Here is a 19,957-nt window from a genome sequence, read left to right as displayed (position 1 = left end):
CTGTCTGCGCAGGCGTAATATTCGAAGAGAGGCGGGGTCGGCGGGGCTCGGCTTTGGGGCGGAGCTTAGCAGGCGCCGCTCCGCCCAACGCGTACCCTGTGGCCAGAGCGAGCTGGAGCCGGGGCCCTCTCTCTTGAGGCGCGGTGGGAGCGGGGGCCTCTCCCGAGCGGCCCTAAAGCGTGCGGCTACGCCCACGTGCACCGCGGCGGCGCGCGGCTCGGAAGCAGCGGATGGCCTTCTGCTCTCGGTTCAGCCTTTATTTCTCTTTATAGTTCTGCCCTCGGCCATACCGAAATCCACTTTTAGGGGGAAAGGGGACAAGCTTAGATTTCCCAAAGATAGCGGAGTTGGAGGGTCTGGCCCAACCTCCAGCCTTGTCGCTGCCCAGCTGCGTGACCTGCACAGGTCTCTGCAGAGTGTCTTGGGACGGGAGGCATCTCGTAAAAGTCCTCAGGATAGGCTAAAGAGGCTGAGGGCAGTGAGAAAGGAGGAGGTGGGGGCATAACCTGTTTCTATCCTGGAAAGATCTCCATAAGGCAGGCTGGTGTGCACTGGGACCACAATTCCAGCAAAGATGTAAAGGCAAGGACAAGAGGGGACGCAGGGCCCTTCACAGAGGAGGGTCCACTAATAGGGCTCTTGTACAAGGTAAATGAGCTCGTGTGTCACAACAATCAGAGAGCAGTGCCTGGCACGTTGTAAAGGCTTAGTGATTGCTTTAGATTTAGAATCTTTTACAATGAACGTTATTTTGCAAAAGCACATAATTTTTTTTTTGAGACAGTCTCACTTTGTCGCTCCCCGGTGGAGTGCTGTGGCGCCATAGCTCACAGCAACCTCAAACTTGGGCTCAAGCGATTCTCTTGCTTCAGCCTCCCAAGTAGCTGGGACTACAGGCGCCCGCCACAACACTTGGCTATTTTTTAGAGACGAGGCGCTCGGGCTCAGGCTGGTCTCGAACCTGTAAACTCAGGCAATCCACCTGCCTTGGCCTCCCCGAGTGCTAGGATTACAGGCGTGAGCCACCGCACCCAGCTAAAAGCACGTAATTTTTAAATCCTCACCTGACCACTAAGCGAAAGCTAACTTCCTCCACAATCCCATTTTCAACATGTTAAAAATAAACTCACATAGAGTGGCTATATGTCAAAGATGGATTTAACTAGTGCAGAAGGAACACTATTTTCAAGCAGGATGCGAGAAACGGCATGCGCAGTCAGTGAAAGAACGCTGAAGCAAGATTGTTGAATTTAATGCAAACCTACTTAATGCCCTACAGTCCAGTGAAATCAGACCTTTGGGGCATCATCTCTATCGGACAGAATTTGTTTGTATTTCTAATAAACAAAAAGCATCTGCAATTTGCCAGTCCTCTACAGGTTAATCCACATTGGCAAGGTGTAGGCTTTCATTATGAGTTTTAAGAGCCCCCCCACCTAGTGTCCCATGGTCCTAAGTTGATTTGTTAGACAATTTTCTAGTCAAGGGTGACTAGGTATAAGTCTTTAGGATAGTTTAATACTTTGATTAAAGGAGAAAAAAGTATATTCTAAGGCAGATATTGTGAATTAATCTTGGATAAAAGATACTTCCTATTCATTCTTGTTTTACTTTTTTATCTTCCTCTTTCAAAAGTCAGTAAAGCCTAAAGTGATCTGAAAAGCAAACATTACAGGAGAAAAAAATTCATGGAGTGGTGCCCAACATGGAAACAGGCAAACTAGGGGGTTGGGGCAGGAGGGCCAGCCCTCCTAGGGCTGAGCAATCCAGGAGGAAGCTGTGCAGGGGACACCCTCAGGAAATTTTGCTGAGGTGGGAAAGAGTGAGGAGGAGGGAAGAGAGAGGGAGGGAGAGAACAAACAAAATAACACTAGACAGAGGGTGGGAATGCAGGGCTGGGGGAGGATTTGGGGTTTGGTTTACTTTAAAATTGGAAGAACTTGGGGATATTTATAGACTCAGAGGAGACAGAATTAAAGATGCCAAAAGGAAAGGGGCTACCTCATAGAAAGAGATCCCCAGAGAGCAGGAGGGGTGCACAACCGCACAAAACCAGGCGCTCTTGACTCGGGCTGGACTCCAGAGGTCTGGAAGTCATTCTGGAAACACACTTTTTCCTAGTGATTCCTGGGTGATTTCTGGAACCATAAATTCTCCATGTGATTTTGAACTGCTGACCATAGGTATTTGTTTGAAAGTGATTGTAGGGAACCATAGAAAGCTATAAAAATATAAGATAAAAATTGCAGTGGTACCAGCCCCAGAATTCAGATAACACAATTAAGTTTAACTATACAGACTTGAAAATTTTTCTTGAGGTTGTATTTGGAATTTAAGGAAGCTATTTCTAGAACAAGCTTTCTTTTCACCAATAAAAATCATTTGGGATTTTAGTGGGGTCAAAGGATAAGTAGGACCTAGGAATTAATCCTCCCTGAGAAAACCCATGAGACTATAATGGACTAAACAGATCCAAACACAGAGCTGTAAGGATCAAGTGTTTTCACTATTTGCTTTTTCTCCTTCCTACCGGAAGTTTTTTTTCTCCTACTGATATTAAAAAGTATTTTAGGTTTTGGACAATGTCTTTTCAGACTCTTTTTAAACTTCATAAGTATCAGTCTGATGTTAAAGATTTTATTTATTTTTTATATGTATTTTTGAGACAAAAATCTCACTCTGTCACCCGGGCTTGAGTGTGGTCATAGCTCATAGCAACTTCAAACTCCTGGGCTCCAATAATCCTCCTGCCTCAGCCTCCTGAGTAGCTGGGATTACAGGTGCCCACTACAACACCCAACTATTTTTAGAGATGAGGTCTTACTCTTGCTAGGCTGGTCTCAAACTCCCGAGGTCAGGCGATCCTCAGCCTCCCAGAGTGCTGGGATTACAGGCATGAGCCATCATGCCCAACCTAAAGATTGATTTCAGATGTGGTTCTCAGGCAAGGTGGTGGGAGTCTTTTCTACAAGCAATGAGTTATTGTCAGATGTGTTAGAAGCATGATTCTGCAGGAACAAAAGTGACAAGTGGTGGCAAGAGACAAAACTCAGGGCAGCTCCTTCAGCATGAGGTTACAGAGGAGAGAGCTGGCACAGGGCAACATTTTTTTCTATTCTTCCTATTAATTCTTCCTACTAAGAAGAGTGAAGACCACACTGATTGATACCAGGGGGTTGAAGGAAGGTGGGTAAGAGTTTGTTTTCCATCCTCTTGACATCTATGTGATGAAGGGGAAAACTTGAGAGTAGGTTTGGGTTAGCACCAAACCCAACAGAAGTCACAGAGCTCACCACAGGGCAGGTGGAGAGTCTTTTGCCATGTAGAAAGTGGGAACGACAGGCTGACAGGGGATGGTGGGGCAGAGGACAGGGTGGGAGGCATCTCGTAAAAGACCTCAGGATAGGCTAAAGAGGCTGAGGGCAATGAGAAGGAGACAGTGGGGGTATAACCTGTTGCTATCCTGGAAAGATCTCCATAAGGCAGGGTGGTATGCACTGGGGCCACAATTCCAGCAAAGATGTAAAGGCAAGGACAGAGGGGACTCAGGGCCTTTCACAGAGGAGGCTATGCTGTGCTGTGAGGTCCAGGCAGAGCTGGAGAGTGTGGAGGCATGGGCAGGGGTGGGCTTTGGAGACCCAAAGGAGGATTTGAAGGAGGGGAGCAGTGAGACCAGCTTGAAGTCAATTTGACCACCGAGTGCTGAGATGCAGCAGGTCCCCCGTGGGAACCCTTGCTCTGACGCAACAAACAGGGAGATGGACTGTGGAAGAGAGACTTTGGGGGGGATTCAGAAGGGACTTCCATGATGGTGGGGGTTCCACCTTGAGCCCCAGTTGCTGCCTGTGAGATGGGCCCAGCATGACCAGACAAATTCCAATTGTATAGTACTCAGCCACTGCCCTCAAGAGAAACAAGGGTGGTGGTGACTCTAAATCATAATTCAAATGTCCACACACTGATGCCCAAATTCTCATTCTGTAGGGCCCCAGCTGAAACCCCAGTAGGAATTTCCTTCTTTTCTGGACCTCCTGTTGGGGGAAGGCTCACACAGGGTCAAGAATCCAGAGTCTACTGCTGCCTGCTGGGGGAGGGAGAAGGAACCCAGGCCCCTCCTGTGGCCACCCCAGAACCATCTATCAGGGCCCCTCCCCTGTGCTGCGGCCACCCATGCTCACAAACACCTGTCTGGCTACACCACTTCATCTACTGTCTAGAACTCAAGGCAGGCATTTCTTCCCTGTGGGTGCCCTTTGCTAGGGTCCCCAGTGTATGTCCCTCCAAGGGTCCCCACTCTGAGGTCCAGTGCTCTGCTCTGCTTGCATGGGTGAGAGTGAGGCCTCTCCTCCCACTGCATGAGGTGTCCACCCTATAGCTACTCCTAAATGGGAGTGCCCAGGGAGGGATTCTCAGGGTACAGCTCTGAGAGGCAGCAGGCCCTGCACAGGGAGGACACCCTAAGGGATGAGCTGTCCTCAGCCAGGCGGTGCCCCAGCTCTGACTAGGAACAGAGCCCAAATGACAATGGCAAATGCATCTGCCTGGACCCCACCTTCATCCAAGTCCAATGTGACAGTGTCCAGCAAGGCCCGATGGTGCTGACTGGTGGGGGGAGGGGGCAGTAGTCCATTAGGCTTCCCAGAAAGCAGAGGCTGTGGGCAAGGCAGTGAGGGCCAATCCCCAAAGGCTGGGCCATGTAGCCACCAATGGCCCCAGGCTCTCTAGTCAAGAGGCTGAGGGAAGGAACCGAAGCACAGTGACGGAAAGAGCTGAGCCAGAGGGGTGAGGTATAAAAATCTGTATTTATATTAACAACGACAGAGTGACACAGCACTGCCCCACCCAATGGGCAGGGTATGGGGGCCCATTTTCCCACTCCAGTGCACCTGTCTTGCCAGCACCAGGCTTCAAGGGGCCCCAGACTCAGGCACAGAACTTGCCCTAGTGCTCTGGACCTGAGTCCTGGGGTGCCCTGCAGTGGGTTAGGATCTTCTAAGCAGGCAATGGGAAGGCGTCCTAGGTAGCTGGCCCAAAGACAGGCAAGGGTAGGTCTGCCTGGCACAGCAGGACAGGGATAAGCAGGGCAGACAGGAGGGCTGGCCACCCTCTGGCATGTGGCTCCACTGCCCAGGACCACAGGCCCCAGCACTGAGACCTCCCTGCAGCCTCTTCTGACAGTGGGGCCTGCACCAGGATATAGTGAGGACTGGGGATTCCACACCTGAGACTGCAGCTACAGACTCTCAGCCACTGAGCACCACAGTGCCCTGCATGGCCCAGGAGGACACCCCCAGTGGCCCTGCTCTACTCCCAGTTCTTTCTATAGACACTCTAACAGCCCTCTCCGCATCCCTGTGGCCACTTGTAGCGGCCAGCCTATGCCAACAGCAGGGAGCTGGGGAGGAAGAATAGATGTGGGTAACTCTTCAAGAGCCACCCTGCACATGCCAGCCAGGGCAGGGGCAGCAGCTGGCTGCCAAGTCCACCCAGGAACCATAGCCTAAAAAACTGCAGCTGAGCTGGCAGGAAAGCTGCCGAGGGAGGCCACGACTGGTCACCCGATTGGGTTCTGTTGAAGGTGAAGAGGGGAGCTGATGCTTCAATAATGGACAGCAGGGACTGTCCCAGGACCCAGGAAGCAGGCTCAGCAACAGGCACTGGCCCTCACAGAGGGCTGGCAGTGCAGGCATGGTGGGCAGGCTTGGGCCAGCAGGAGCAGCCCCTTCCAGTAGGGCCAGAAAGACATCTGAACAGTCTCCCCAACCCCACGCTCAGCCCCCCAACCTGTCTGCCTGCCATCCCAAGTGCCTGCAGGGCAGGTTCTATGCCAAAGCTGCTTTCATGGGGCTTTCTGCCTTGGTAGGCCACTCACTCGGGGGTGTCCATCCACATGGCTGAAAATAAACATGCATTTTCCCCAAGATTTAGAAATTGGTTACAGATGCACCAGAGAAGGTGGCAGGCACTGCTACGGGCCAGCCCCACACCCACCACCAAGTATTGCTGCATGGTCCCCAGGGACAAAGGACTTCAGGAATGCAAAGCTGCAGACGCCTCCTAATACCAGGCCTGCATCACCAGGGTCTTAGTCTGCAGCATGTCTGAGACTGCAGATCTCAACCTAGGCCAGGGGCAAAGGGTTCAAGTCAGGTAGTAGATGGGAATCTACTTTTCTGGGAAGCAAGCAAGCCCCCCAGGTGGTCTGCTGTCCCCAGGCTGTACGGCAGGTCCCTGCCAGCTGCTGGGGAGGGCAAAACTGGGGGCCAGATCACGGTCCCTCCCGCTGGTGGCAGAGAGCTGCCATATACCCAGGCAGGCCTGGCTGCATCACTCCTAGGAAGCCCAGATGCTGGTAGGGGTTGCCGACTATGGGGAACATGTGGTGGGCAGGCCACAGGGGACATGCTGGTGGGGAGACAGGGCCAGACACAGGACACAAGGCACACTATGACAACATGACAGAGGGACAGGTCCCTGAGACGCTGGGTTGCTCCCACCCCTCGGCAAACAAGGATGTAACAACGGCTAGGAAAATAGAGTACAAAAATCTCATACAGGAAATAGAAGCAGCACACGCTCACGTCCCTTGGCCTAGGGCTTTACAGCTTTTTGTTTTCAAAAATGTTTTTTGTTTTTTGGAAAAAGCCTTTCTGCCGGCCAAGGCGGACAAGGCAGAGCTCGTGAGGAAGCCCCCAGGGGGGCTCCCAGAGCCTTGTCCAGGCTGCTGGGCTGTGCAGCGTTTTATTTATTTGCTTCTTTAAAAGGGAGATGCAAATGCTCCCTGAGGATCCAGTGGTTTTAATTCACCAGCCTCTGCAGGAAGAGAAGCTCCCTGTCCTATATGGCTAGGCAGGGCCACTGGGCAGGTGCAGGTGAGCTGGGGGCTGCAGGAGGAGCCAGGCATAGACCAGGAGCTAATATTTGCCTAGGTGACCCCCAAAGACCAACCTCCCTATGACATGTGCCTTTTGGGTGGCCACATGTATCTATGCATGAGCATGTACATGATTGAATGTGTCTATGTTGTGCGTGGATGCACGTGACAGGCCTACCAGAGCAGGAGCAGGCCAGCCAGGGTGGCATGGCCCAGTCCTGGCTCCCAACAGCTACAAGGCAGGAAGGCCCCCATCCGCCCACCTGCCTCAGGTGCTCACCCAGGTCCCGCCCTTCGTGGATCCCTCCATCCAAGCTTCAGGATCCTGTGTGGATCAACAGATAGATGGACGGACAGACAGACAGACAGCCTCGCCTTCCTTCCTGGGTCCGATCCTTTCTCCTGGAATCCAGGGTTGGGGTCTGAGCTCCCTGTGGTGGTCAGTAAGCCCCTTACACGGTGTCCGCCGAGGTTTGCAGCAATGACATTTAATACTTCTGGAATGCTTAGGAATCTGAGAATAGACCGTGGGTGGCTACGCTGGGCTCCAGGACGCAGGATCTGGGCCCTGCCTCTCTGCAGGGGACCCTGCCCAGCTGGGAGGGGTGGGCGGCTCAGCAGGCCCTGACTGGTGAGCGGGCAGAGGCAGGCAGCCCGGGCAGCAGCTGGAGCTTCCAGAATGGTGCAGCAATAGGCCTGTGGTGAGGCTGACGTCAGTCAAGGCAGGCCTGGAGGGCCGACACACTTGGCTGGGCAGGCAGGTGGGCCAAGAGCAGAGGGCACAGGGCCTACAAGAGGCCAGGGTGGGCAGGCCGCCGGCAGTGGGGCCCATAGCCACTGTCGCTGCCGCCGCCACTCTGCAGGCTGTAGTGGTCGTCCACGTCACTGCTGCTGCCAACACTGTCCAGCTCACCGGGGCCAAACTCTATGCCCTCTATGTCCACTTCTGAAGAGAACAGAGAGGGGTTGGGGTGAGGCATACGCAGAGCCAGCCTGGCTTCCTTCACTGGTCTCCCATTCTGTTCACTGGTCTCCTCTGTCCCCCATACTGGAAGCAGCAGCTCTGGCAATGGGTGTGGAGTTTCTACTTGCGCCTTGAGGCGGCAAATGCCAGCCCCTGAAGCCTACTGCCCGGCCAAACCCAGCTCCGGCCCCAACATGGGCAGGTGGCTCAGCCTCTGTGCCACACCCTCTGCATCTCGTCCCTCTGCATGCAAGTGGTGACAAGGAGCTGTGCTATGCAGGATGCTAGATGATGCCAGGACACCCTGTTGTCCCTGACCCTACCCCCAGGAGCCTCCTCTGCCACCCCCCTGGGGAGCTCCAGGAGGCCTGGGCTGCGCCCCCACCTTGCTCAGAGTCATCCGTGGAGACGGCAGAGCCCGTGCTGTCTGTGCGCACACGCTCCACGCTCTGCACTGACAGCTGCTCCAGGCGCCGCTTCAGGAAGCGATGCTCCCGCTGCAGCTGCTCCTTGATGCTCAGTGCTCGGCGGTCCTGCTCCTCCAGTTTCTGGGGGTGGGGGAGCTGTGAGTCTTGGCAGGGAGGGAGTGTCCCTCTATCAGAAGTCAGGCACAGGGGGCTAGGCAGGGCAGGCTCCCCATCCACCACACGGCCCAGCCAGGGAACACAGGGTGCCCTGTTCCTGCTGCTCCCCTGTGGCCTGATTTGCACCCCTCCCTGCCCTAGCCAGCCAGTCACACACAGGTGCCACCTCTTGGCCCTGTGCTCCCCATCTGCTGACTGGCTCTAATGCCCCTGGTGGCCAGCCAGCCTTGGTCAGGCAGAGTCATGTGGGCTTAAAGCCCCAGGTCAGCACCACCCAGCCTTCAGCTGGGACCTCTCTGGGAAGTCGGTCTCACCCACAGCAGTCCTTCTCACACACTCTCGGCCCCGCTAGTCTTGGGCTTTGGCTTCTGCCACACCGGTACCTGCAGTGCTTCTAAGCCTAGCTGAGATACGGCCTGCTCTGCTGTGAGGATCCCAGGGCTCTAACCAGGTCTCTCTCCCAACTCCTGCCACCCCAGCTGGAGGTGCAGGTAAACAAAGTCCTTAGAGGGAATGGACACTCACCCTTGTGGGCCAAAATGTCACCAGATCCTCAAGCCAGCAGATCTTAGTCTAAAGGCCATAATAGGGCCACCCCAGGCAATACCTCCTTCAGCCCTGTGCCCCGACCCCTCTTAATTTGTTACCACCCAACAAAACCTGGTACAAGCCACACAACCTCAGCCCTAGAGCTCTCACCAGATCCCCAAGCCAGCAGATCTCAGTCTAAGAGCCATAATAGGGCCACCCCAGGCAATACCTCCTTCAGCCCTGTGTTCCGACCCCTCTTAATTTGTCACCACCCAACAAAACCTGGTACAAGCCACACAACCTCAGCCCTAGAGCTCTGCTGCTCCCCCATCCACAGTAGGGACACCTAGCAGGCACCTGCCAAGCAGGTCCCCACCCACCTTCAGGCCTTTCGGTCAAAGCACTGCCCTGTCCACCCCTATGCCTGGGCATACCCCCAGAGTGCAAAGGAATGGGCTAGGGTCAGCCAAGACAGCTGGACAGGGCAGGGGCAGAGGACATGGCCCGCTCACCTTGATGTGCACCCTAGCACGCTTCAGGAGGCTCAACGTGGTGTGGCGTGTGCTGTCAGGGCCCAGGGGCACCAGCTGTTTGAGCTGCTCCAGGTAGAGCCTGAGTTTGGCTCGTCTGAAAGAGCCAGAGACAGAACCATCAGGCGGGATGGCAGGCAAGGCTGGCTGGAGCAAGAGGTCTGGGGGAGGCAGGGGCAGCTAACTGAGCCCTGTAGAGCCCCTCACCCTGCTGCAGAGGCATATGCTCCTTGGCCTGGCTGGTGACTCCTCTGGAACCCTCTGGACGAGAGTGAGTCCAGACCAGCACGGCGTATCAGAGCCTCAGAGCCCCAGCACTAGGCACTGCCCAAGAGACCCAACTCTCCTGCTGCCACACATCTGTAGTCTGCATGGCCAGGGAGCAAGGCAGGGGATGCCGGTCAGCGTGCACCAGGTCTGGGGAACTCAGACAAGATTTACATTCCCCCCCACTTCACTGTGAACAATGTGCTCTCTGGTCATTCTTGTCACCACAAAAATGTGAGTCCATCCAGGTCATGGAGAGCCAAGGACTGGCCCCCCCCAACCCTGAGTTTAGTCTCCCTTTGGAAACTGCTTCACTCCAGATTTTGTCCCTGTATCCACCCAGATAAATCAATTTTTTTCATAAAACTGGAGCACTCATATTCAGTGGCACTTTTTCATATGCCACAACCCTCTAGAATTTGTTTGTCATGGGCCTTACAAGAAGGACAAGGGCTTTCTGCTTGACTGTCCTTGCAAAAGGACTGCCTTCCTGGCTAGTCTGCTGGTCTTGGGAGGGCAGGCTGGTGGTACTCCCCCCCACCCCCCTAGCAATCTCTAACTCGGCCTGAACCTCTGGCACATCCACACTCCACCTGGCCCAGCACCTCGGGACATCAGAAGGCTTCATCACAGCAGTGCTCAATAGCAGGCTGCCCAGGTTGCTTGCATATACAGGATGCTTTGCTTATGAGAGGTCCTCAGCAGTGGAAACATCAGGTCAACAGGGAGCAATATTTTTTTAGGCTTTTGGAAACCTGCTGCCCAACTGCCCTGGCGTTGCCAATGTCTGCGCATGCCATCTGCCCGAGTGGTGCTAACACTGAGCATCCTCACCTTGTCACCTCTGCTTCCAGCAAATCCAGTCTCCCTAGGTGGGAAGCAGGTATGACAGCCATTTCTTTTGGACAGAGGAGGAGCCTGAAGCCCAGAGGCACGAGCACCTGGGCTGCAGGGAGGGCCTTTAGGGCTATGACCAGTGCCTTGGGAGAGGGCTACAACCTGGGGTCACTAGACTGTCACCCATATCCACACGGCACCCTCCACTGACAAAGCACCTTCTCATCCAGCATCCCAGCCCACAGCCCCATGGGGCCTGGAAGTTCTTATGGTTGAAGCTAAATTAGACCTTAGGAAGAACTTCCAGGACACAGGACTCACATTGGTAGGAACCTGTACGGAGAATGACTCCACCGCAAGGCTAGAGAGTCCTCAACCCCTCCCCCACGCTCCATAGGCCTGGGGAGGGATCCCAGGCCCCCACTCCATGACTGCTATGGGCTGAAACCTCCACCTCCTTACCTCCCGTAGGAGTAGTGCCCAGTGCCCATCACCCATCACCCTAGGAACTTTGTGGGCAGGAGACACTGAGCTGGGTGAGTGAATGGCACTCTTTCTGCCCAGGCCATGTCCCCACCATCCTGCAGCCACCACTAGAACTAAGCTTACAAGTGGGGCTGCTGCCAGGGGCCCTCCTTCCCTTGCCCACTTGCTACAAAGCGAATGGCAATTTCTACAACCCACCATTTAATTACATCAGCAGCACATGACCATTGTGGAAAAATTAGAAAACATAAATCAACAAAAAGAAAATAAATCAGAAATACCCCCAAATTCCACCACCCAAAGACAACCTCATTATCATTTCAGTGTATCTACATTGCCACAGCACAAATGTTAAGTGGAAAAACTTGGGATAAGGAACCACATGTGACAAGTGACCCAATTTTGTTTAGAAAAATAAAACAGCAGACGCACATGAGAGACTCCACAGAACACAACGAAGCACAGGAAGCAAGTCCAGCTGACACGGCTGGCAACGTTTATTTCTTCAGCTTTGTGCTGTTCTGTATTTTCCAGGTTTTCTATGCTAAAAACCACAGATTACTATTACAATCAGAGAAGACATTTGTACAAGAAAGAAAAAACACAGCTGAAAGACAAATAACAGGAGAAAAATACTTGCGATACATATAAAAGACAAACGGTTAGTATTCATGATTATCTTGAGCATGTACACATCAAAAATAAAAAGAAGGATATCTCCATGTAACAATGGGCAAAAGACAGACAAGCAAATTGCAGAGTACGAATGGCTGATCTGACATACAAACGACTCCGTGGTGCACATGTAGTGGAGGAAATAAAAACTCAAACAAGGAGAAGCTAATTTTCACCCTTTCAATGGGCTGAAAAGGAGAGACTGGCTCTTCCCCAGCCAGTGCAGAGGACAGTTCACAGTTTGCTGGTGGGAGAGCAAAGGGACAAAGTTCTGAAGGGCTCTTGGCCCACAATCCTCACTGTCCATTGGCCAGTGTCTCTATTTCCAGAACTCTGGTCCTATAAAACTATCCCCTGGGGTATGCACAGGTCTCACTCACCAGGTCACCGCAGTGCTGTCAGGAACTCCCCTTGTGTTACCAGAGGGGCAGAGTGTGCCCAACTTGGGTGAATGCCACTTTTGCAGTGTTAGGTGAAAAACTGAGTGAGGACACAGCAGATAGTAAGATCCCCTTCCTATCCCAGAAACATCAGCAGCTGCGTCGAGAAGCAATCCCTGGGGGTGGGTGCAGGGGGGCACTGGAACAGACTACTTCAGAGATCAGAAAACAGACCTTTCTCAAGAGACACACATGGACACTGTCAAAACTCTACCCCCCTGGCAGCAGGCAGCCCCCGAGAGGGTACCCAGGGCCTGGAACCCTCTTTGCCTCCTGAGCCCCAAGGCCCCACAGCCTGTGTCTGTATGGGATCCCACTGAGCCCTCCCCCTGAAGCCGCTACAGCACCCTAGGCCCTCAGCCAGCACTCTGTGGCTGTCCCAAACACTCCAAGGCACTTTTAAACCCTACCACTTCCTAAGGGAAGACTGTATGGGCTTGTGAGGCAGAACCTGCCTTTAGGACCACCTGCAGCTCTGTCCCCAGAGGCTGACCCACTCCTTAGAGGAAGACCCAGAGCTCCCAGAGGGCTTGGCACCACACCAGGGTCCCAGTCAGCAAGGAAACATGCTGACCAGCAGTCCTAGGGGTGGTGCGGACAGGATCAAGTGCAACTCCCCCTCTCCCGGGTTTACCTGCATTTCTGGTTGCTACTAACAAACTCATGTCCCTTGTATGGTCCATGAAGGCTGCATGTGGCTGCCCTGCAGAGGGACAAGGCTGCCCAGGACCTGGACAAGTGTTTCCATGCTTGGGAGTGGAAATAGGATGGGGCCCACTGAGGACTATGGACTGACCTCTGGGATTCTGGGATGGGCGCTGACACTTCAGGAAGTGCTGAGGGCCTAGAAAGATGGCTGTGGATCCTCCCCATAATTGTGCTAAGGTCAAAGTGTAGAGCTCTGCTATAAGGGTCACCAGGCCAAGAAACGTATGGTCACCTTGACCCCCAGGCCTCAAGGTTAGCAGCCAAGCAGCCCTGCTAGAGCTACTCACAGAGCCATTCAGCTACAAGGGAGGAAGCAGGGGGCACAGACCTGGGTGGGCCTCAGGGTGGCCAGAGAACCTGCAAGGGGAAGTCCCAGAGGCCCAGTCCAGCGCTAGGGAGGGGACACCTCCAGGGAGGGTGACGTTTAGGGCCTGCCTCCCAGGGCGGCTCATGGCCCAGCCAGATGCTTCCTCTCATCCTCAGGACAACAGGCAGCCCTTCCTGCAGCCAGCAGCCAGCAGCCAGGAGCATCCGGGATCAGTATCGGGCTACCCACAGGTAGGCTGTGACTGAGTCCCCACCAGAGCCCTAAGCTCCAGGCCTACGGGTACTCAGGGCTGTTCGCACTTGCCTCTTGGCCAGCCAGAGCAGAGACCCCTGTGCTGGGTTAGAGGAGCCTACAGAGACACCAGGGTGCCCACCCATCTCCCCCTACCCCCATGTTTCACATCCCTGGAAGAGATGGCCGAGGCCAAGGTCAAGGGGCAACTGCAGTGGTCAGAAACGGCCACACCCTTGCCACCCACCAGTGCCCAACAGCATCCCTGTCTGTCCTCCCAGCCACCACATCCAAGAAGATTTCTCCAGAATACCCCTACCTGGCCTGCCCAAGTCTTGGGTTCAGGTCAAGACCAGGCTGGTTTCCTCTGGTGTGGAAGCAACTCCAGGCCTGCCTCATTTCCTCAGGCCCTGCACCTGCCCCCATCTCTGTCCCTCTGGGGAACCCCCAAACACACATGGCCAGTCCAGGAAGTGCAGTTCCTCAGAGAACACAGCGTTCTGCCCCTGCCTGGCTGCCTGTCCCAGCCAGCAGCCTGAATCCTGGGGGAGCAGAAGTTGGTGCTGCTGTGGGTGCAGATGTGGGGGTGGGTGGAGAACTGGCCAAATGCCAGGCCTTCTACAGCAGGCAGGGAAGGCTCAGCTAGTGTGCAGACTTGCTCTGCCAGGAGGGAAGAAAGAGCTAGCCCATTTCACAGACGGAAGCAAAGTCAGGAGGAGTGACTACCTGGCATCCCTCAGGAGGTCTCTCTGGTCCTGGTAAGGGGCTCCTATCTTTAGTGCTGCCTGGCCCACGGAACCTCTGCACCCACACAAGCTCCCAAGATCACAATACGGCATGTCCACTGGTACAGTTGGTCTGCTGCCCGAGCTGCTCAGGCCTGTGTCAGCCAGAGGAAGGACTCCTGGTCACATTATGTGCAGGGCCCCAGGCTGAGGTAGGAGCAGAGGCCTCCTAGGTGGCTGTGCTCCCCTGTGGACCCAGCGGCACAGTTGATGAGTGGCCATGAAGAGGGCTCACTTGAGTCCTGCCCTGGGCTAGGGCTTCCCACCTGGCCCATGTGGCTTAGAACTGGCTGCTGTCCTGTTGCCCCTTGGACAAGACTCTAGTGTGGCTCCTTAGAAAGCAGACCCCAGAAGACACAGGGGCAGGGAACATAGGGCTAAGGGGCCAGAGGCCCCAACTCCTGATCAGAGCCCATCATTCAGAAAGCTAAAGATCTCCCAACAGGGCTCAGCCTCTCCAAAGCAGATTGACCTCCTCCTCCAGCAAGCTGGCCCTGACTACCTCCAGTTCCAAGGCTCTGTCACCACCTGGCTCTGACCCCCAGGCTAAGCTCTGGAGTACAAGCCTTGGGGCCCCAACTCCCTGCAGGATGGTGCCTGAATACACACCCTGGCCTCCCTGCAGGATGGTGCCTGAATACACACCCTGCCCTCCTTCTTTAGGACCTTTCCTAAGACGAGGGCAGACCTTGGCAGCACAGCCAGTCACGTCCAGGCCAGGCAGGACACTAGGCGGCTACACCATCCCCTCAGCAGAGGGGTGGGCCAGTTATGTCAGGCAGCTCGCCTCGGGGTTGGGAGGGTGCCACTTACCTGTGCTTTTCTAGCTCATTGTGTGAAGACCTGTTAGAGAAGACAGAAAGACAGAGCTCACTGCACTGCCCAATCACCAGAGCACAAAGGATGACAGCTCTATTGGGTGCGGGGGTGGGGTGGGGTGGGGGTGGGGCGCTACATTTAGTTGCCAGGTGGGTATGGGACCCAAAATCACCCAGGGAGGTGAAGGCTGGAGTAGATGAACAGCTGCTAGCCAAGGGCCTGCAGGTGCTGCATACTGAACCATGAGAACAGGGAAGCATGCAAGTGCAAGCAGGTCTAGGGTATCCAGGACCACCAGGCCACCTGGCAAGGTCTGCAAGAGCTCTGGACCACAGGAGAATCCAGACCCCTTTCAGAAGGGGCAGGGGGCCCAGGGAGTAGCAGTAGCTAGTCCTGGGGCTGACTTGCCCAGTGCCCCATAGTTGCCCAGACAGCCTCCCTGAGGCTCACGGTGTCTTTGGAACCAACGTGGGCCAGCACAGAGGAACAATAGCAGGTTGAGTTTAGATCACAGAGGCCAAGCCTTCAGGAGACCTGGCAGTCCTGACAATAGGACCTGTGCAGCTCACATACCTGCACGATCACAGATCACTGGATCAATAGGGACACCCAGGGACAGAGCAGTCTTAGCCGGGTCAGCCCACAAGAAGGCTTCTGAGACGTGGTGCTTGCTGGGCTAGTGGGCCCAGGGGGACACTGAGGCCAGCCTTCCTGCTTCCTTCAGGGGCCATGTTCTGGGTAGACAGGATGCCCTGGGCCCATGATCAGTTCTTTGGGGCAGGGGCCCTGCCTGAAGCTCATGCTGCCTGTCTGGCCCATTCAGACAAGGATACAGTATTAATACCACACACCACAGGGGGCAGTGCCACAGCATTTACACTGGAGGACGAAGGGGTGGTAGGGTGCGTTCCCAGCTTCAGATCACCTCCCAGCCCAGGGGAACCCTAGAGGCCATCAAGGCCTCCCAGGCTGCTGCACATGTGAACAAAGCCCGGAGCCCCCGCCCCCCACCCCCACCCCTTCCTTAACTGTCTGCTGACCACTAACTACTGTTTGCTGCTCCCACTCTCTCCTGCTCTAGGAACTTGAGATGTGGTGTCTACTGTCCCCATCCCTCAAGCCAGATTGCCTGCCCATCTTATCTGCCTCCATCTCCTGCTGCAGCCAACAGGGCCCTGGGGTTGCTGGTTCCTGGGCCTCCCCATGTAGCCTCTGGGTTAGCCCCAAGCTCCTCGTGGGTTCAGAGACCCCTGACCCCCTGCAAAGGTGTGTGAACATGGATCCCAGGAACACCCTGTCTCTAAGGAGACATGGGCTAGCCCTGGCCAGTCTGGGCCCTCAAACAAGGACCTATCTGCTCATCTCATAGAACCCAAGCCCTGCAGGGGGAATCCTGGCCCCCTGCTCTGCCCCAGGTCTTCATCTGGGCTGGCTGAGAATAGCTTCTAGGGAAGAGACTGCCAAAGAAAAAGTGGTCTGTCAGCCTGGGGCTTCCTCAGGTAGGGGGAGTTGGGCTCTTCCCAGGGGAGCCTCAAGGGATATGGGCCCACCTGGGGAGCTCTCCACACCCCTCACCAGGCAACCCCCCAGTCTCCATACCAGCAGGTGTGGAAGGCGAGGACCCCACCTCAGGATAGGAGTCATCAGAGGTGGACAAGTGGCCTTGGGCAAGTAACTAAAATTGCTCTGTGCCTCAGTTTCCTGAGCAGTAGATGGCATTAAAAATGCCATTGCATCCTTTGGGATGGGGCAGCGATTAACGAGCTGTGAGTGTGAAACAGTTGTACAGAGAAAGCATTCAGGGAGTCTCAGCTATGCCTCTGGTTGTCAGCTATGGGTACCCTGGCTACAGGGCCTGAGTCGCATTTTGGAGTTTTCTACAGGTAGCAAGAATTTGGGATGGGGAGGAACAGCATCAAGTGCCAGGTTTGGTCATTGAGGAGTCCCCAACACACTTATGTCCAGCACACCAAATTGCCCCCACAGGGGGCCAGGGGCTGGAACTCAGTAGACAGGTCCCACCAGGGCAGCTGGAAACTCAACCAATTCCTGGCCAGCCTGAGGACGCCAGGACGCCACAGAGATGGGTCCCTGTGCCAGCCTTTCTGTTTCCCAAGAACAGGCAGGCCACAGGAATGAGCCGCACCCTTTGCCAAGGGGCCCTGAAGCCCCCTGCAAGCGCAGTTCCCAGCCTGGCGACATGGAAGTGGCTGAATCAAGAGTCAGGTGTGCCATGATCTTCAGGTGTGCCAGGAGAGTGGAAACTCCAGGGAGACCTCTAGCCTAAGGTCCTCACTCCCCTCCCAGAGAGGTGCACCACCAGTTGTTAGGGCTTCTGCAATCCAAGAGGGAAGCCAAGGGCACGGCGGCAGCAGCACCAAGAGGAACCCCGTCGCAAAGCCTGCCCTGCAGACTGCCCTCCTCCCCCCTAGAAAGGCCTCCTGTCCCAAAGAAGGGGACCCTGGCACGTGTGGCGGAAGGTGGGCAGGCGCTGTGAGCACTCTGGGAGTAGTGGGGGCCCGGGCAGTACTCCCATGCGCCTTCTTTGTCCAGGCTTCTGAGGGGGAGTCCGGCTCTTGGGGATAGTTGGAGGGAAAGCCCACCCATCCGCGGAAAGACGGGGCGAGAGCAGGCAGCCCCACGGTGCCCTGACTGAGCCTCAGTTTCCCTGGATATACGGGGCACCGGCCAGCGCCCCCTGACAACTTTTTTCCTTCCTGGAAAAGTCCAGAACAACCTGGGGGCGGGCGCGGCTGCGGGAGGAGACCCCGGGCGGCGGGCGCTGTACGCGTGGCACTGTTTACGCGAGAGGCCGAGGAGGCGCGGCCGCGGGAAGATGGCGACGGCGCGGGCGGGGCGCGCGGGCGGGGCGGTAGCCACGGCCCGGCGCGCCTCCTCCTCCAGGCTGGCTGCCGGGGCGCGCAGCGGCGCGGCGAGGGCTGCGGGCTAGGGATCCGGCCCGGGAGGACTCTCCGGGTGGGGACAGGGGCCGCGCTTAGGGCCCCAAGCCGGGCCGAGCGGAACTGGCTTCGGGCCGGGCGGGGGGCGGTACCTGTTGTTTGGGGCCTTGCGCACCAGGCCGGCCGCCTTTGTTTTCTTCCTGGAGAAGTCGCCATCGAAGGGCAGCACCGAGGCGTAGCCGTGCTCGGCCTCTGCGGACAGACGGCGCGGTCAGCGGGACCCCTCCCCGCCCGCGCCCCGCTGCCCGCCCGCCGCCCGGCGCACAAAGGGGCGCGGGCGCTACCTCGGTCCCTGCGCTCTAGGTACTCAGCCGCCTCCAGTAGGATCAGCAGGGAATTCAGCTCCATCCTCCTGCCCGCGCCGCCCGCGCGCCACGGGACGGCGGCGGCCGCTGCCCGGCCCGCTCCGGCCGGCTCCGCTTGCCGCCGGCCCCGCGCGCCCGGAGCACCACTTCCCAGACTCCGCCGACTCGCTGTGAGCTGGGCCGCCACCCTCTACCTCGGGCCGTCAAATTGACACATAAGGACGAGCGGCAGCCGATGCAGCCAATAGAAGCCGTTGTTGCGGCTCTGGGGGCGGGAACTAGGCTGGGTCAGAGGCCAATGGGGACGAACCGAACGCCTGGGGCCGGGCCCAGAATGTTGACAGATGCGAAGCTCGGTCCGGATAGGCCAGCCGCGGTAGTAACAATTTAGAAGCTCAAGCTTAGCAACAGCACGTGGTGGCCCGGCCCCCGCGCTAGCTGACTGGCGGCCACCGTGCATGTTAAGTAGGCACTGCACGCTGATTGGGCCAGAGCGGCTATGTAAAGTAGGGCTGTGGACCAATGGCCGGCGGCGGGGCGCGCGGCCAATGAGGGCTCCGCGGGCGGACCCGTTGCCGAGAGGAAGCGGAGCGTTCTGGGGACTGTCCGCGCCGGCTTCCAGGACCGTGGGGACACCGTGGGGAAGTGGGGCGCGACTGGAGCAATCCGCAGCCCGGGCATGAGTTCGCCGCGCCGTCAGTCAGCTGGAGCTGTGCACACCACTCTCAGGAAGCTGTGCCCGGGGCCAGCAGCTATACGAGCTCCGCGGGAGGACGGGGCCTCACATCTGCTTGGGGGTCTAGCGTGGGGGTGCTAGCGACTCCACTCTCCACCGGACAAAGAGTGGTCCCAATAATGGCTGGGCGTGGGGGTAAGGGGGAACACCGTTTGAGCCTAAGAGCCAGGCCTCTGATGTTATCAGTGGGAAACTGAGGCCCAGAGTGGGAGGGGTCACTCAGAGCGGCCCAGTAGACACCAGGGCTGAAGGAGGGGTCCCAGTCGCAGAGAAGGGGACAAAAATCCGCCGCCACAGGTTAGAGGGGCTTCCAAAATTGAAGGGCTGGGTGCTGTGTCTGTGCTGAAAGGCTGAGACATTCTCAAGGGCAGGTGCTGTTCCTTCTGGCCAAAGATGCTCTTTCCAGAGAGAGAAGTCGCCCTAATTAGGCGATCACAGAGGCTGGCCAGGAGGTGCAGGCGCTAGCATCAGCATCCCTCTCACTAATTTTTGAGGTCAGTGGTCTGGGTGTTTTTGAGGGTGGGACCAGCAAGCTGGAGAGTTTTGTGGCATAAGGTGGAAAGTTCTGAATGTGTGTGAGGGGGGCAAAGTAAAACAAAAATCTATAAAAGCTCAGTACTTGCAGCCCCAGACCAATGTGAACGCCTCCTGAGCACTCCTGTGTATCTCTGCAGGCCCTTACCAGTGTGGAAACCGCCCTGTGCTTCAAGGACTTGCCAGTATCCCCCCGCCCCCGCCACCAAGCAGTAGGATGAGATTAGTGCTCCCACACCAGAGACCAAAGCCACCTCCTGGCCCAGCTGTCTGATCTGTGAAGTGGGACTAAGAATACGGTGTGTTCCCCCAGAGCCCTGTGGAACCCACAGGGATAGCCCTGCATGGACATTAACCCCCTTG

At 56.3% G+C, this 19,957-nt stretch overlaps 1 protein-coding gene across 1 annotated transcript; it reads right to left on the bottom strand.

Moving 5' to 3' along the window:
• Positions 1-4,783: 4,783 nt before the first annotated feature.
• Positions 4,784-18,541, bottom strand: MXD4 (MAX dimerization protein 4). Its single transcript, XM_053577997.1, has 6 exons — positions 18,304-18,541; positions 18,112-18,211; positions 15,054-15,083; positions 9,466-9,580; positions 8,224-8,386; positions 4,784-7,820 (listed from the first exon to the last, which is right to left on the bottom strand). Exons 1-6 carry the CDS (start codon positions 18,365-18,367, stop codon positions 7,663-7,665), a joined length of 630 nt encoding a protein of 209 aa, XP_053433972.1. The 5' UTR covers positions 18,368-18,541; the 3' UTR covers positions 4,784-7,662.
• Between the last annotated feature and the right edge of the window lie 1,416 nt (positions 18,542-19,957).

The sequence above is a fragment of the Nycticebus coucang genome, chromosome 23 (genome assembly GCF_027406575.1).
Source record: "Nycticebus coucang isolate mNycCou1 chromosome 23, mNycCou1.pri, whole genome shotgun sequence".
NCBI lineage: Eukaryota > Metazoa > Chordata > Mammalia > Primates > Lorisidae > Nycticebus > Nycticebus coucang.
Note: the sequence above shows the minus strand (reverse complement) of the source record. Positions and strands in the feature narration are given on the sequence as shown.

What these genes read in the sequence shown, in the direction of transcription:
- MXD4 (XM_053577997.1), bottom strand. Translation starts at nt 18,367, where the DNA reads ATGGAGCTGAATTCCCTGCTGATCCTACTGGAGGCGGCTGAGTACCTA. An exon ending in CGCAAGGCCCCAAACAACAG is followed by an intron (nt 15,084 to 18,111) that starts GTACCGCCCCCC and finishes CTTCTCTAACAG; the next exon opens with GTCTTCACACAATGAGCTAG. An exon ending in GTGCTAGGGTGCACATCAAG is followed by an intron (nt 8,387 to 9,465) that starts GTGAGCGGGCCA and finishes CCCCACCCCCAG; the next exon opens with AAACTGGAGGAGCAGGACCG.